The sequence below is a fragment of the Xenopus laevis genome, chromosome 2L, assembly GCF_017654675.1.
Source record: "Xenopus laevis strain J_2021 chromosome 2L, Xenopus_laevis_v10.1, whole genome shotgun sequence".
Classification (NCBI taxonomy): Eukaryota; Metazoa; Chordata; class Amphibia; order Anura; family Pipidae; genus Xenopus; species Xenopus laevis.
This window is the reverse complement of record NC_054373.1, coordinates 146,830,831-146,847,655: the sequence shown is the minus strand read 5'-3', so window position 1 is coordinate 146,847,655 and position 16,825 is coordinate 146,830,831. Positions and strand designations below refer to the sequence as shown.

Sequence of the window (16,825 nt, the reverse complement as noted above, 5' to 3'; positions counted from 1 at the left end):
TGGGGTCACAAAGGTCTCTTTGCTGACAAAATGTGATAATGTGATAATGAGTGCCACCGGGGAATATTCCATACTGTTGCCCATTTAGTTTTTTTTTTTTTCGTGACCCTAATTATAAAGCTTTACAGTGGTTCGTGTATGTTTCCCCTCTGGAAGCAAAGCCTTCTCTTCTGTGCTTGCATTCAGGATGCAATTTATACAGTTTATTTATCTCATTTGGTGCAATTTGCTAAATTGTGGTATTAGCAAACAATTAGGGGCCGATTCACTAAGGGTCGAATATCGAGGGTTAATTAACCCTCGATATTCGACTAGGAATTAAAATACTTCGAATATCGAAGTCGAAGGATTTAGCGCAGATAGTTCGATCGAACGATCGAAGGATAATTCCTTCGAATCGAACGATAAAATCCTTCAAATCGAACGATAAAATCCTTCGAATCGAACGATTCTAAGGATTTTAATCCAACGATCAAAGGAATATCCTTCGAACAAAAAAAGTTAGCCAAGCCTATGGGGACCTTCCCCATAGGCTAACATTGACTTCGGTAGCTTTTAGATGGCAAACTAGGGGGTCGAAGTATTTTTTAAAGAGACAGTACTATCGAATGGTCGAATAGTTGAACGATTTTTACTTCGAATCCTCCGATTCGAAGTCGTAGTCGAAGGTCGAAGTAGCCCATTCGATGGTCGAAGTAGCCCAAAAAAAACTTCGAAATTCGAAGTTTTTTACCTTCGAATCCTTCACTCAAAGTTAGTGAATCGGTCCCTTAGTTTTCAGGACTTTTGGTTTTAGGGATACAACCTTGAGTACATTTTCTTATCTGTCCACTTATTTTCCACTGTGGGTGGCTGTTATGTGGCACATTTACTTTTGCTCCACTCTTTCCCTTAAATGACAGGTAATGCAAAAAAAAAGCACCATTATATTGGTTTGCTCCACCATATGGTGAAACATTTCTGTTTCCTTTGGAGCATAATTTTGAAAAGGATTGTTGTTTATCCACGCAACACTGAATGGAGTCACAAGACTTTATCTAAACCATATATCATACCATTATTAGTTCACAAGCCAATAAAACACAGTGTTCATTCCCTCTATTAAAGGAACGATCCTCCATCTCCAAACTCCAAACTTGTAACTCACAGTGGCCATGTGTTCAGTTAAGGTATTTTGAGGGGGTGATTTACTAACATTTTTTACACAAATCTTGTGGTTTTCCTATGTTTTTTAAAAAGCTCCAAAAATTCGAGATTTATTAAGGGGCACATTTACTCAGGGTCGAATATTGAGGGTTAATTATCGAGGGCACCTTCCCCATAGGCTAACATTGATGCTCAATAGGTTTTAGGTGGCGAAATAGGTGGTCGAAGTTTTTTTTAAGGAGACAGTACTTCGACTATCGAATGGTCGAATAGTAGAACGATTTTTAGTTCGAATCGTTCAATTCGAAGTCATAGTCAAAGGTCGAAGTAGGCAATTCGATTGTCGAAGTGGCCAAAAAAATACTTCGAAAAAAACCATGAAAACTTGTAATACAAAAAAATTGCCAGGTAAAAGTTGTTGAGGTCCTACAGAAGTCAACAGAAATTGTGCTGATGATATTGGACTGTTTTTTTTTCATACATGCTTTTTAAATCTGGATTTTTAAATAAATTTCACGACTTTCGTGGTTTTAGTGAAAGTGAGTTTAGTCGTGGTTTAAAAAATCTCTGAAACCACAAAAATGAGACTATTGATAAATAGTCTTTGAGGTTTTTCCTCTCAGCTATGTTTCTAGATATGTTTAAATGGTCAGGGTTTACGGGTATTGGACACTTGAATTTATAAAACAAAAATGGCTTGGTTGAAAAAACTTAGGGCCTTATTTATCAGAATTTGGATTTGTGTAATTTTAGAGGTTTTTCTACTTCAAATAAACTCACAATTTAAAAAAAGCATGAATGTCAACATATTAAACTATTTACTGAAACTGAGTAAATTGCTTAAATTTTGCCTAGGAAAGCACCGTTGACTTCTATGTGTAGGCAGCCATCTCGGGTCATTTTGCCTGGTCATGTGCTTTCAGAAAGAGCCAGCACTTTAGGATGGAACTGCTTTCTGGCAGGCTGTTTTTTCTCCTACTCAATGTAACTGAATGTGTCACAGTGGGACTTGGATTTTATTATTAAGTGTTGTTCTTACATCTACCAGGCAGCTGTTATCTTGTGTGAGGGAGCTGTTATCATTGTTCTGTTGTTAGACTGCTGGGGGGGGGGGTGATATTATTCCAACTTGCAGTACAGCAGTAAAGAGTGACTGAAGTTTATCTGAGCACAAGTCACATGACTGGGGCAGCTGGGAAACTGACAATATGTCTAGCCCCATGTCAGATTTCAAAATTAAATATAAAAAAAAATCTCTTTGCTCTTTTGAGAAATGTATTTCAGTGTACAATTCTGCTGGAGCAGCACTATTAACTGATGTATTTTGAAAACAAATTCCTATGACAGTATCTCTTTAATAAATACTTGATTTGAAGTAATAATTTAAATTTGTGAGTTTTAGCTCAAAAAAACACAGATTTGAATCTGATACATTAGCCCCTTAAACTAGGTAACTGTTTTCGGTCAGCATTCATGATGGCTGATTCAGTAGCCAAATTGTATCAGGTCACTGTAGTAACCAGGTAACCAACATGTATACCAAATATATATATATATATATTAGATTTGAGCATGTTTTGTGTTGGACTTGAGCACGGTATTGTTGGACTTCATACCAGAAACCCATTATTCAGAAAGCTCCAAATTACGGGAAGGCCATCTCTAATAGACTCCATTTTAATCAAATAATTTACATTTTTAAAAATGATTTCCCTTTTTTCTGTAATAATAAAACAGTATATTGTACTAGATCCCAACAAAGGTGTAATTAATCCTTATTAGAGGCAAAACAATCCTATTGGGTTTATTTAATGTTAAAATTCATTTTAAGTAGATGTATTGTATAAAGATCCAAATTACAGAAAGATCCCTTATCAGGAAAACCCCAGGTCCTGAGCATTCTGGATAATAGGTCCCATGCATGAGTTTATTCAGTGTCCCAAGTTTTGTGATTTCAAGGAGATTCTACACACCCAGAAACAAATCACAGAGTCTCTCGCTGTACATGTCATTGCTTTTAAAGCTCTAGACAATCGCAGAAAGATATCCTTTATTTATATTTTTTTTATTCTTTGAAGCAATATTTGCAAACAAGCTGAAAGCAAACAGTGGCTGTCATCAAACATTTCATTCCATGCAGAGCATATGGCAGAGAAGGCGATTTCCCTGTGTTTTCATTGCCATGGCTCTTCTGGGGAAATCTTGGCAATGAGACATAAGGATTTTACAATAGATCACTTCTTGTTGTTGGGAATGTGAAGTGACATGAGTGTGCCACACGGGAAAGGTTATCACCTGGAAACATTCTCATCTGTTTTTCTGAGTGATAACTGAATCCATGTTTTTTTTATGACACTTCCCTTTGTCCGTAATTAGGCCATGATCAGTAATTCTGTGCCTGTTGTCACTGCCATAAGACCCAGGCTGATGCCATATTGATAGACGGGCACCTGAGCTCTTCTGGGAACAAGCTGCAGCAACCAACTGACAACATTATTCTTACTATAAAGTCTAGGAGAAGAATACTACATTGGAGATTACCCTCCCAAAATGCAGATGTTAGATTCTTTAAATAAGCTAAACAAAATACACAAATATATGCTAAATTAAGTTAATTGATTATACTGTTTCAAATATTGATGCTTTGTGGATTCATAGCAAAGTAAGGCCATCTTAACCGCAAAGTGACGATTTCATATCTCATTGGGTTAAGCCAATCAGGTTAAGACAAGGATAAGCAACATAATGGAAATGTTACTAATAAAGCTCTGCTTTGATGAGTAGTAGGCAGTAATGTTGTTTTAAGCTTGGTATGGTTTCTCTAGTCTGTATTCATAGCAACCATTGGGGCTCTTTCCTAAACTGTCACATGACCTAAACTTAGATTCTCTTGTACATTTGGCTGAACTGTAACCTTTATTATTTGGTATGGATCTGTAACAATGATGGGTGTTGACTCTACTCAACTGGGGATATCCAAGCATATTTTCCCTTGAAATGTCTATATCTACTTAGGTACCTGTTGGACCCAACATTGAACAACACTGGGCAGTTCTGCATTATTTGATGGTGTTAACTATAGAATCAGAAGTATTAACACTGAGTTTCCTATCACAGGGAACTACACCAAAATGGAGATTACTGAAATTATCATTTATATCAGTCCCTGCCCATCTGGAGCTTTCAATCTATGGTATTTTTCTATAAATGACACACACAAGTCAATTAATCTACCTGGTATTGGACTGGGGTGTCCAGAGCCCACTAGGTCTATGGCCTCCAGAGTCCCCATTGTGGCCACCACCACACCACAGGGAGCAGACCTGGGATGACGTGACCCACAAGGTCTTCTCCTGGTATCCCGCCAGGCCAGTCCAAATTTGAACCTATCTGTTAATTTTTGATGTATACAGCTCAATCACCTGATATTCTATAATTAGCAAAGTGATTAAAAATTAAACACACTGAGGATGAGGCCATTTCTATATGCCACAAACAGGTGAAGGAGGGCTGTGAATAGTGAAATGATTATTGCTAATGCTGAAATCCTAGATACAATAGATAAACTGTATTCTATTTATGAATTTGATTTGTGTTTCTTTATAATAAAGAGTATACTGTCAGCCAATAAATGACGTATGTAGCTTGTGTATGTGTTAGCATGGTATTTCATGTATGTATTACAATTATGTGCAACAATTCTTGTAAAAATTACTATAAGTCCTGACTGAAAGCTCATGGGGGGAGATTTTAAAATCTGACATTTTTTACAAGATGGCTTCGAGCTTGTGCAGACTAAGGCCAGTGTACAGCTGCAAAGGAATTAATGAATCCAGAAAGATCTACATCCACCTTTGGTTTCTGTGCAATTTCTGGGACTGGATACCTGGGAATAAAATAATGTCTTGCCATCTGTTTATGTAATATTAGCAGTGTGCTGGCCAATATGTAATTAGTCTTCTTGCCCACCCTGCCTCAAAGGTGACTTTTATTCATTTGCTGCTACAGATGCTAAACACAGGGCGCTGGACAGGAATTTCCATTTATATACTGTATCAGGGCTGCTGCAAATTGGTAACTTCCATTTGTTTTTATGTGGAGAGATAGCACAAATTGTTAGGTTAGATCAAACCACATTATATATATTATATACACCATGTATTTACTTTATGTATTTACTTTTTCTACTTTGAAAAAGGCTGAAGGAGCAGCTGAAACATCAGTATGTGCCAAATAAAAATATATTCATTTTTTATAAGACTTGAGCATTGCGGTTTATCCAATTACATGTTAATTGAACCCTCTGATACCTGCACCCAGGTGTAATTTATTTTACAAGAGTGGCAATATCCCAAGTTTGTTGTATATATATATATATATAGTGAATAAAGTACCCCCTCTTCTAAATTATAAGGATATTATAAGTTACAGAGAACTTTTCATGACCATATAAAAACACGAGGCCAATCTCCTAGGTATTTTGCAACTGGGGTTATTTTATTTATTATAATACACACGTTTCAGTGTGTCATGGGACAGAAATGACATCAGAACTCACCGTTTATATGACGACATCAGAATTTACCGTTTACAAGGATATAATTTACAAGATGTTCATGGCTTTTGTGTTTGTGTTTGTGTTTGTTTGTGTTTGTGTTTTTTGTATATATATATATATATATATATAAACAAACTGCTGGATAGGTGCACTCAGAAAACAATGTCAATGCCTAGGTGCTGGAACATATATCAATATCAATAGAGCAAAGAAATCCGCACTCATAGGTCTTTTGTGATGAAAAAAAATGGGCTTATTCAACGTTTCAGCTCTTAGACTCGAGCCTTCATCAGGAAGGGCTACTGGCCCCGGGCCCCACTCCGGCACCCCTTGCCGCTCCAGTGCGGGGTATGTGTGTAGGCACGTCAGTGCGCATGCGTGCGGCGTAACGCCAGTGAGTACGCACAAAATTTTGATTTTTCCATGAGCCCCGGCAAAGAGGGGTCACGCGGCACTGAGAAGCTGGCCCAGTCCGACACTGAATACAACCCAAATTGGAGTTTTGTGTATACAAATCAAATAATTCCAGTTTTTAAAAATGATTTCTTTTTCTCTGTAATAATAAAAAAGTCTTGTTTTAGCCTTGTTCTTGTTTTAAGGATTGATGTAGTAAATTCTCCCCAGAGCCAATAGTGACCTGGCACCATAGAAAATCTATTTAAGGGCGCACAAAACATTAGGCAGGTGGCCTGTGTTGCAAACAAATATTGGAATTCAATCAGGGCCCTGTGGGGGCTCCCTATGCTCTGGGCCCCTTCCTCTGTTACAGCATCGACCTCCCTTTATGCCTTTGCATAGAAACTTGAATTTCCATGATGCAGCATGTGGTGCTGTAGCAGACTGGATGAGGCCACTGGGGTTAATGGCCTTGCGGCTAAAGCTGGCCATAGACGCAATGATCCGATCATACGAATCGTGGATTCGTACAATTTTCGGGCCGTGTGTGAAGAGTCCCGACAGATTTTTCGTCCGGCGGGGATCGGTCGTTTGGTCAATGGGACCGGTTAGAAAATTTCTGTCGGCTGCCGATAATATCTCTGTGTGTATTGCCAATCGTATGATTTTCAGTGGGAGACTGTCACTAGCTTTGTCAGACATACAATATTATTGTACCACCAACACAAATGCCTTATTTCATCACTGACTCAACAAGATTATGGTATGTACAGAAGCAGCACCTGACGCCCCCAGCATACCAGAGTAGTAGAGCCAAGACTGAAATCCATGCTCCTGTCCCAGACCAGAAATGTACAAATATTCAACATCGTAGTTTTCAGATACAAACGTAAATTCTGCTTTTAACATTTGCACATTTCTCTTCACTTATCATTTGTGATGCACAGTGAGGCTGACAGCAAATCAGAAAAAAATCACTAGAGAAGGTGAAAGATTAACCTTTAAATGTGTGAACATTAAAGATCAAATACATATGTGCTTGCTCCTTACACGCTAATGAGTATTGACGAATTTCTGAACCTCTGTTAAGCAGCTCTGATTTATTAGTCTGACGTTCTCTTATTTACATTAGGACAAGGGGAATATAAAGCATCACCTATCCCCCCTCTCGTGTTTTTATGTGGTTGGCTGAAAATAAGCAAAAAAAAAAATTTTATCCAAATAAATCCATTTTTTTTAAAAATGATTTCCTTTTTCTCTGTAATAATAAAACAGTAGCTTGTACTTGATCCAAACTAAGATATAATTAATCCTATTGGAAGAAAAAACAGCTTATTGGGCTTATTTGATGTTTACATGATTTTCTAGTAGACTTAAAGGATAAGCAAACCTTTAAAATACTTTTGCAATGTACATTAATTATTTTTAAAATTCCACGATATTGAGGGATACGTGTTAATATGAATGAATTTTGTTACAACAGCGCCACCTGCTGGTCATTTCCTGACCATTCTGACCACCAAGTAGTTAAGGAAGTTGTTAGGAGAAAGAAAGAAGCTGGTCTGATGTTTTCTGTGTAGGAAAAAATAAAAACCTTTCTCAAATCTTTCCTAAGCAGAAGAACATCAGACCAGCACCCTCATCAATGTTACATACACTTATTTTAAAGGTTTACTTATCCTTCAAGGTATGAAGATCTGAATTACGGAAAGATCTGTTATCCAGAAAACCATAGGTCCCAAGCATTCAGCATAACAGGTCCCATGCCTACTTATTAACATAGAAACCTTTCTCTTATGTTCCACTGGGCAGTTTATGTACAGGGGTTTACTGTGTAAACCCCTGAGATGATTGTTTAACTAAAGATTTTTTCTACTTTTTAACAAAAATTTTTGGTCTCATTTGCATGTGGTTTCCGGAGTGGCCTTAACCTTCTATTTCTCTTTGCATGGAGGACCTGGGGCAAGAGAACTACATTGGTGCGTTCACCATAAAAAGCAGATGTATTTATGCTTACATTTGCATTTCGGTTTACATTGTAATATCATAATATCATAATGCACTTAAAGGAAAAGTCCCAATGTAAAACCCTAAAAAGGTTATTGTCCCACCAGTAATACTTGGGGACTAGGTGCTCATGCCCCAGACCTGCAGCTCGAGGTGAAGGTTTCCAACCAAAGGAGAAAACACGGCAGGCACTTACAAATCCCACAAACAGGCTTGTAAAAGAACTGAGAACTTTATTTAGGCCACAAAGTAGATCAACACAAAGCCTTACACATTTCATGCCAACAGGCACTTAATCATAGGCTGTACCAAAAGTTCTCAATTCTTTTACAAGCCTGTTTGTAGGATCTGTGAGTGCCTGTCGTTTTCTCTTTTGGTGACATTATAATTCCCCTTAACAAGTGAGAAGCCACCTAGAGGAAAATAACAACTAATAAACCCCATGTAAAAAGTATTATTTTGGACCACACATTGAAAACAGTGGTGCCTGAGGCAGAATCAGAAAACTATGAGCTATTTTTGTTTTCCCACCAACAGGTGCATCAAATGTCTTCATGGAAATAATCCTGCTTACCGACGTGATGTGCCTATCAACTCAAAATATGTGGCTCTTTTAGTGAGACATAAACACCCAACAATAATGGGAAGCGAATCAGGTCAATCCTTGGGTCCCTTTTGTAAATTTAATGGTTTATGACAGCCTTAGCCCTAACCATAGATGATTAAAAACCTCTTGATAACAGAGAGCCCTCTCTATTGGCATGATCCTACGTATCATAACAGACAAAAAGAAGTATTATCTGATAAAGAACTCCTTTAGCTCTTACACCACAAGGGTTAATAATAATAAAAATGGTCAGTGCCAGCCAGGTTTATGGCTTTTGTATAATACATACAGGCTAAATCACCTTCACACATGGAAATGGCTATTGTTTTCATTGTTCATGGCCCTTAGAACAGTCATAGGCAACCTCATAGGCAGATTCAACACAAGGGAGCCTATATTCGAGTCATAGACAAGCCTTCCAGATGTTGTTAAACTACAAATCACAGCATGCTGTTAGCTCATCTATTTCAGCAACAAATGTAGTCCTGGAACTCCAAAAAAATTGCTTACAATATACAGGTTTTGTATTCAAATTAAAAAAAAAAACAATGTAAAAAAATATGTTAGGGAATTCTACGTCCAGTTCAAACAATTTATTCTTTTGGACATACAATATTTTCAGTTGCAGCTATTTAATAAAGCTTTTGCAAACTCATAAAATTACAGTTCACAGTGTAACAATTTCCTTATAATTAATATTACGGTTTTTTTTTCTTGTAATATTTCCCCAAAACTAACTATTCATGTTTCCCAAGAAAGGAACTGGTCCAGTTGCCTTCAGTGGATTGTATTTTCCCATCATTTATTTTTGGCACCCTTTTTGTCTCCAGAGAAAAAGAATCACTGAACTTGTTTTTTTTTTTGCAGAAAAACATAAAAAAGCGTTCCGCAAGACTCCGCACCTTTCCAGCAAAAGTAACTGCTAGAATTCTGAGCAACTTTGCAACAATTTTGACAAAAATCCCATGAAAATTTCAATTTTTAATTGAATCTGCATAGGTAAAAATAACTCAACCTTTGATAAATCTGCTGCTTTTTTGCAAGATCATTTGACCCATTGAAGATTATCATCACAATGCACGGTGCCAGGTGTGTTCAATTTTTATTTGTACAATCACAAGTTATTTTTCCAAATATAACTCACAAATCTGAAATGATTTGGGGAATCGTAGTGTATTAACTCTCTGTGTACCAAGAAGTGCCAACCTGTTGAAGTCCACTGCAGATTAGAGATTCCCGTATATGGGAAATGCATGCCATAAATCTTCCTGCTAAGGAGAGACAACTGAAGAATGAATGTAGAAACAAAGACATTCTTTGGGTTACAATGGGAATAGGTTATGTATTATGAAATCCTGTTATTTTATAATTTATGTTAGCTGTGAATTTAAATGATTTTTGCAATGTTGATATGGACAGTGTACATGATCATGATCTGAACGCAGAAGCGATGTAGGCAATGTTGTGACAGACAGAGTGCAGACAACAGATTGCAGACTATGTTGAGACCAGAAATGTTTTCGGTCGTGGTTTGCAGCTCACGATTTTACGTTAATTGCAGATCTATGCATTTTTTTGTTTTTATGTTTGCGTGGAATTCTTTTAGTCAAAACGGACAGCTTTAACGGACAGCAGGACAGTCTGATTAAAGGACAGCTTTAATCAGACTGTCCTGCTGTTTTAGGGCTGGATTCTATTGCTTTCCTTGGATCGCTACAAGTTAAAAAATATAGATATAGATTCCCTCTCCAACCCGTTAGTTAGTAAATGTATTTCACCCTTTCACCCTGGCAGTTCATCTCTATTGTATGGGAGGGTGACATCAACAATCAGTTCATGAAATTCATGAAAAGAGCTGTGTAACTAATATTTAAACCACCTTGCATTAGTTGTATCTTGCAGTCAGCATAATACAGATCAGAATTTATAAAATTCAGAATTTGTGTAATGGAAGTTTGGTGGTTTACATTGAAATCCAGTTGTATATCTGCCACCTACAGACATTGGCACAGACCTTTTGCCCGTCACGCCGAGTCAGATACCAAGGCCCGTCTAAGGCAAAGACATGGCTTTGTATTGATGATGTCCGGTCTTTGTACTTGATAACCATAGCAGCTACCTTGTTTTGAAACATTAACCCTACCAAGGAAGCAGAAAGGCTGAGAGTAGAAAGTTCATCCAGTTGTTACTAAACTACATCTTCCATCATCATCTGACAGCTTTTCTGTATTTCAGCAAAAGTATCATATAGCTTACATCTTTAATAGGAAGAATAATTCAAAATGACTACAAGGGTTGTGTGTTGAAGCTGTCCCTGCGGAACAAGAGGATGAGGCTGGTGCCTCCTGCCACCCTGCCCAACGAGGCCTGTTTATTACAAAACCATTTAATAACCATTTGCCAGAAGACTCACTTTGGAAGTAGGTGTTTGCTTATTTGACTCTGATTCTGAACACAGCCTGCCAAAAAACTTCTCTGATCATGCCAAATAAGCTTATCTCATCCCCCTGAGCTCACCGTGTTTAATCTTATAGAAAGAAACAGCAGCCTACACACAAGGAGCTTCCAAGCAGGAGACTCGTATCTTCCACCTACTATTTCTCCACGTCTGCTACCAGTTGTCTTCTGGGCAAGTTTTGTGCTCGGATTTCACTCTTTTTTTCTTATATATAAAAAACAAGCTACTGCTTGATCACAGGCATGTCTCCTACGCTTCTTTCTTAACTCCTGTAGAACTGCATGGCTAAAGCCCCTGAGTGACGGCAACTTGCATAGGCTCCCTTTTGTAGCAGCTGCTTACAGAAGAGAACCATTGTGAACCGCTGTGTAGTAAATAGAAAGTTAGGCTGGTTGGGTTTAAAGCAGGAATAAAATCTATCTTCACTTAAAGAAATAAAAGAAAATCCAAAAGAAAGGAGATAGAATTATTCACAGATAAAAACATAAAGGGGGGAGCATAGAGAGCTGGTAAACGGTTCTCAGTTTGCTCTGTAAATGTCTAAGGATTTTTTTTACAAGAGAAAGTATCAGGAGCAAGTTCTAAGACCCTTTGCCACCCCCAGTCCCTCCAGTGTTGGTGAATAGAGACCCCCTCCCTTTGTCATTTCCTATTCCTCCAATCCTCCATACTCCATCTCTCCAGCACAGACTATGATAGCCATTCCATCCATCCCTTTCCAACTGATCCTATGCTCGGTGCTGTTTAAGCCCCAGTCAGAAGTAGACTTATTTCAGCAGCAGGGCAACTGTGGGAAAGATAAGTACTCCTGTGATTCCTGGAACTAGTAGTGTTAATCCTAGCCGAGCAATAGAATCCAGCCCTAACCGGTGAGTAACAGGATCAGAAATCTCAGTGTATGTGCCTATTTTGCTTTGTTATGATCTGCTTTTAATTCTGGCCTGAAAACATTTCTTAATGAGTAATACTGAATACAGTGTTAAACTCTCTAATTAAGACAAATGGGAGCCAAAAAAGAAGAGGCAAGATATATTCCAGGTCTCCAAACTGCCTGCAATCTGCCAGCACTCACTTACTTGGTACATGGCTGCCAAAGAAAAGGAGACTGAAACACAGAAACCCTGAATCTGTGCTCATTAGTCCCCCAGAACATCTACATTTTCCGCACACCCATCTCAAAATCATTTAAATTCAAAGCAAATCAATCATAAATGATAAATGAACACATGATTTCTCATACACTGCACATAACTTCTTCCCAATGTAACACGGAGCGCAGATTGTTCTTTCTGCTCTCGCTCTTCTGTTTCCCCAGAAAGATTTATGGTGTGCATTTCCCATGTACAGAGAGATCTCTAGTCTGCAGTGCACTTCAACAGGTTGGCATGCTTCCTGGCACGCAGAGAGTTAACCCATTGCAGCTGCAGGAGACATATCTTCCCAAGCACCGTTTTCCAAAGGATCAGTACTTTTGGGGGTGTTTTATGGATAAAATACTTCATTTACCCTGCGTTAGAAGATGTTTGTGCCCATAACAAACACTGTATTAAAAGTAGTCTGGATCTGAAATGCACATAAACCAGATACATCAATGTATACTGTAGGTATATTTGAGCATGTACAGATACTCACACCTGGCCTGTGCCAGCTAAGTGTCTGCATTCTCCCATTCTTGGAAAACATACAGACTATGATAAACACTGGTATCCAGTTATATCACTGATATGCAGCCATTAAGTGAATTTGGGAGATTATGTTGTGCATTATAGTCATGCAGCACTCAGGATACTCACTCAAGTGGCAGTGAGACTTGCACTCAGGTTTACTGTACATGCTCTGTATTCTGGGTTTAGACAAAGTTCCCTTGCATTTATATAACAGATTGTGGAGACATGTACTGTAAGTGCACTCTGTAATTACCATTTGCTAACATCACACGGGGTGGCTGAACCAGCAGTTCTGTTTTGGAATCCTATATGGGGGACATATGCGCTGTCACACCATAATAATATGCATTATGTTGATGTCGGCAGGTTGTTATAGTGATTTACATACATGTGCTTTCATAGGAATTTCAAATTCATCTAAGGAAGACACTTCCATACGAGACATTATTTCATAAAAGACAGCAAAGCAGCAAGGGTGGCTACACAAACGCGTTTCAGTAATTCGCAGTGGGATGCCACATAACCTGGGCCAATATACTGTACATATATATATATATATAATATATTATCTCACCAGAATGCTCTAGGGGATGTTCAGGAAAAAAACATGTAAAGGTGCCTTAACAAGGGGATTTCGGAACTCAAGATAGAAAAGAAAAACACAATAACCAAAGTCCATGTGAAATGCCCTCTTTAGTGGTTTGAGCTAGGAAAGCTGTAAAACGTTCCTGACTTTATAAATAATAACTGCTGAGTGTCAGGTAACAGAAAACCAGTGTGTATTTAGGGCAATGAGTATCGAAATAAAAGTTGAAAATATAAAACACCGGGGTGCACTCTCCAACCTGTACATGTGCCTTTTCATTGTGCTTTAATTGTACAGACACATGCATGTAATTGTGTTGGAGAGCTTAGTCAAAATAGCCTGTATTAGAGACCAAAGTTTTCTTTAACTACAACTCCCAGCATCCCCTAAAAGCCAAAGGCTGTACTAAGAATACCACTACAAATTCCAATGTGCTCCACAAGTTTTCCAAGAAATGTTACCGGTTTAAGAGACTTCATTCGGTCAGCCAGACTATATCATGATGAAGGAAAAACCTCTTTATGACAGTATATGCATCGCATATAAGCATTCTGCCTGTACTTATGCTGGTATTCCTAACCCTACAAAGCGGGAGAGAGGGAAAACCTATGGTATTCTCACTACAGTAAGCTGTACAGTCTGGCTAAATATATAAAATAGGGATATGCATAGCAGACAGCAGATGGATTCTCTGTATCCTGTAGATATTGTTTTGCTCAGGGTGATATTTCTTATGCTTCACTCCAAACTCCTTTTTAACTGCCCCTAAGTTCAGGGGGGTCCCATTTTGTCTCCCTTACCTTTTGCAGGAACCACTCACAGAAAATGAGAAATGCCCAGCAGAAGAGAACCATTTTCCTTGGGGTACCTGGTCTTCGCCTGATGCAAGAAGCAGTAGCAGCAGTTGGGATCTCCCCCTCTAGCTCAGGGAATAGTGCTCTGTCCAGAGAGTTGGGCTGTTTGGGATTAGAGTAGGAATAAAACCTTCCCCCATTGATCAAGGTTTATAAATTCGGAGCCACTGTTTATAGTGAAGGGACAGATTTGCTCACAGATAACAAAAAAAAAATGTGAGAGGGGATGGAGTGAGAAGAGAGAGGATAACGAAATTCAAAGTAGCTTTGCTGGTATAAGGTTGTCCACTTGCTATGGGGATATTGAAGTAGGATCTGTTACAGGGGAAAGTACCTGGAATGAGTTTCAAGAACCATTGCCACCCCCAGTCCCTCCAGTGGTGGGGAAGAGAGACCCCCTCCCTTTGTCATTTCCTATTCCTCCAATCCCCATCTCTCCAGCACAGACTGCCTTAGCCCTTCCATCCCTCCCTTTCCATTTGATGCTGTGCTCGGCGCTGTTTGAATGGTGCACATTGGATCTCTGCACAGCCGGTGCCTTTATCGGCAGCCCCAGACAGAAGTAGACTTATTTCTGCAGCAGGGCAGCTGTGGGAAAGATAAGTATTCCTGTGATTCTTAGCTGAGGATTGCAGCAGGGAAAAATCATCATTAGCAGGCAGAACATCTGACACTAGCAGCAGTCAGCCTGATACTTCATTACAATTACATAGGAGCAAGATAGAGGAGAAAGCTGGTGTCTGTCAGGAGCACGCCGGGGTGTGGGTCTGCTTCCACTATACAGGGACTGTCTTTTTATTCAGCTATCTTGCCTTCCTATTCAATAGAGTTTTAGATTGTACAAGTCACTGTTCTGAGCCAATAATACTGATATAGGAGCTTGTTGACTTATATGTGTCCATAGCTTGTGCTAAGTACTCAGAAAAGAGCATTACAATACACTGGCATGTTAATTGACTTATCTGTTCTGCATCTTTATATTGGGTTAGAAGAGCAGCCCCTGCCCTAAATATGAATGGAGACATAGATCCCTGACTCTCCCACTGCCTGTTGCTGTCGTCTTTGGGCGCACCAAGCCCTAGAATGCATTATAGTTTTGAGCAAGGTGCAAAGGACAATGCTATTGCTGTACTACAAAATCAACATCCCTGGACATCTGCCATCACCCAGGGTATGCTGGGAGTCATCATTTAATAACACCCCGAGAACCACACATTTAAAGATAATAGGGTCCCATGAAGGTAATTTGGCTCCAAGCTTTGCCACCGCTATAGATACGCTCCCATGTAGAAGAAGAACAATTGAGTTTTGCTTAGGGCAGATCGAGTATTGATCTCTCTATATTAGATACAAGGCAAGGATGACATTTATTCTGCATCAGTGCAAATGTGGGGCCATCTGAAGTCTTCTCTTGAGTGACTCTGTTTAATAGAGTCCACTCTGTATCACCCGCCATCCAGAAGTCACAGAGCGTGATGTACATACCCTCAGGCACCCATCCCTCATTCCCAAATTGTCTTCTCTGGGAATTCATAACACTATCTCTCTTCAGACACACCATCCTGTGAGAAATAATGCACTGATCTTATAGAAAATGCAGTGCTTGGATACAGTGGCTGCATCTTCGATTGCCTTGTCATTTAAACTCCAGATCATCTATATATGAAGGAAATTGAATGTATTCCTATGAATATTGTTTAGGCCCCACCAGTAGACACAGAGACGCCGTGGCTGTCTGAGACATAGTAAGATTCAGTGTGATAGTGGCAATACTGGTACCCGCAATAAAATTTGGTGAAATTGCTAAAGAAGTCCCCCTCCCTTGTAGTCACTGTGGGCAGCAAGAATACATTAATGGGACTTGCCTCAGCCTCTCCACATAGACCAATTAAATTGCTCTGCACCTTATGAATAATAAACCCACAATAGCACAATGTTCATTTTATTACCCAGAAAAAGAGACTTTTCTTTGCTGGGAACGTTTATAGCCCTTCAGATGAATACACATTTAAAGTAATTATGAAGGCAAATGAGTCAATTCCACCTCCTATAAAAGAGTCAGAGTGATTACAGCATTAGAAACGAGAGTGAAAGCCAAGGGAACAGTGTTGTATCCATTTTATTCTTGTTATTGCAGTGATCAAATTGTCATTGATTTAAAGGCTTTTTTTTTCCCCTCGCCGAGCCTGATGTTAATAGGGACAAAATTAAAATATTCCAGGCTGTTTATATGGTACCATTTCAAGTCTTCTGCAGTACGGGGGACCATGAGCCGGCTGCAACAATCGTGCTGTATAGCAGAGCTGTCCGGTGCTGTTGAACTACAACTCCCAGTCGCCAGAGGTACTTGGAGTTTCAGTTCAACAGGCCTGTAGTTTTGGATCATAAATCAGGGACAGCTTTCTGTCTGCTGAACAATGATTAGGCACCAGTACCAGGGCTGGAGAAAGCACTCTGCTGTGTTACACTGCTGCATTGTGTGTTCAACTTTTATTTCTTCATTCATTGCCTTAAATACACACTGGGTATCTGTTCATTGATGATGT

At 39.0% G+C, this 16,825-nt stretch overlaps 1 protein-coding gene across 1 annotated transcript in view; it reads right to left on the bottom strand.

Moving 5' to 3' along the window:
- Positions 1-14,638, bottom strand: part of nxph4.L (neurexophilin 4 L homeolog) — a 119,682-nt gene extending 105,044 nt beyond the window's left edge. Inside the window, exon 1 of the mRNA XM_018247456.2 lies at positions 14,226-14,638. Coding sequence (XP_018102945.2) covers positions 14,226-14,279 — 54 coding nt within the window. The 5' untranslated portion in view covers positions 14,280-14,638. The remainder of the gene's footprint in view (positions 1-14,225) is intronic.
- Between the last annotated feature and the right edge of the window lie 2,187 nt (positions 14,639-16,825).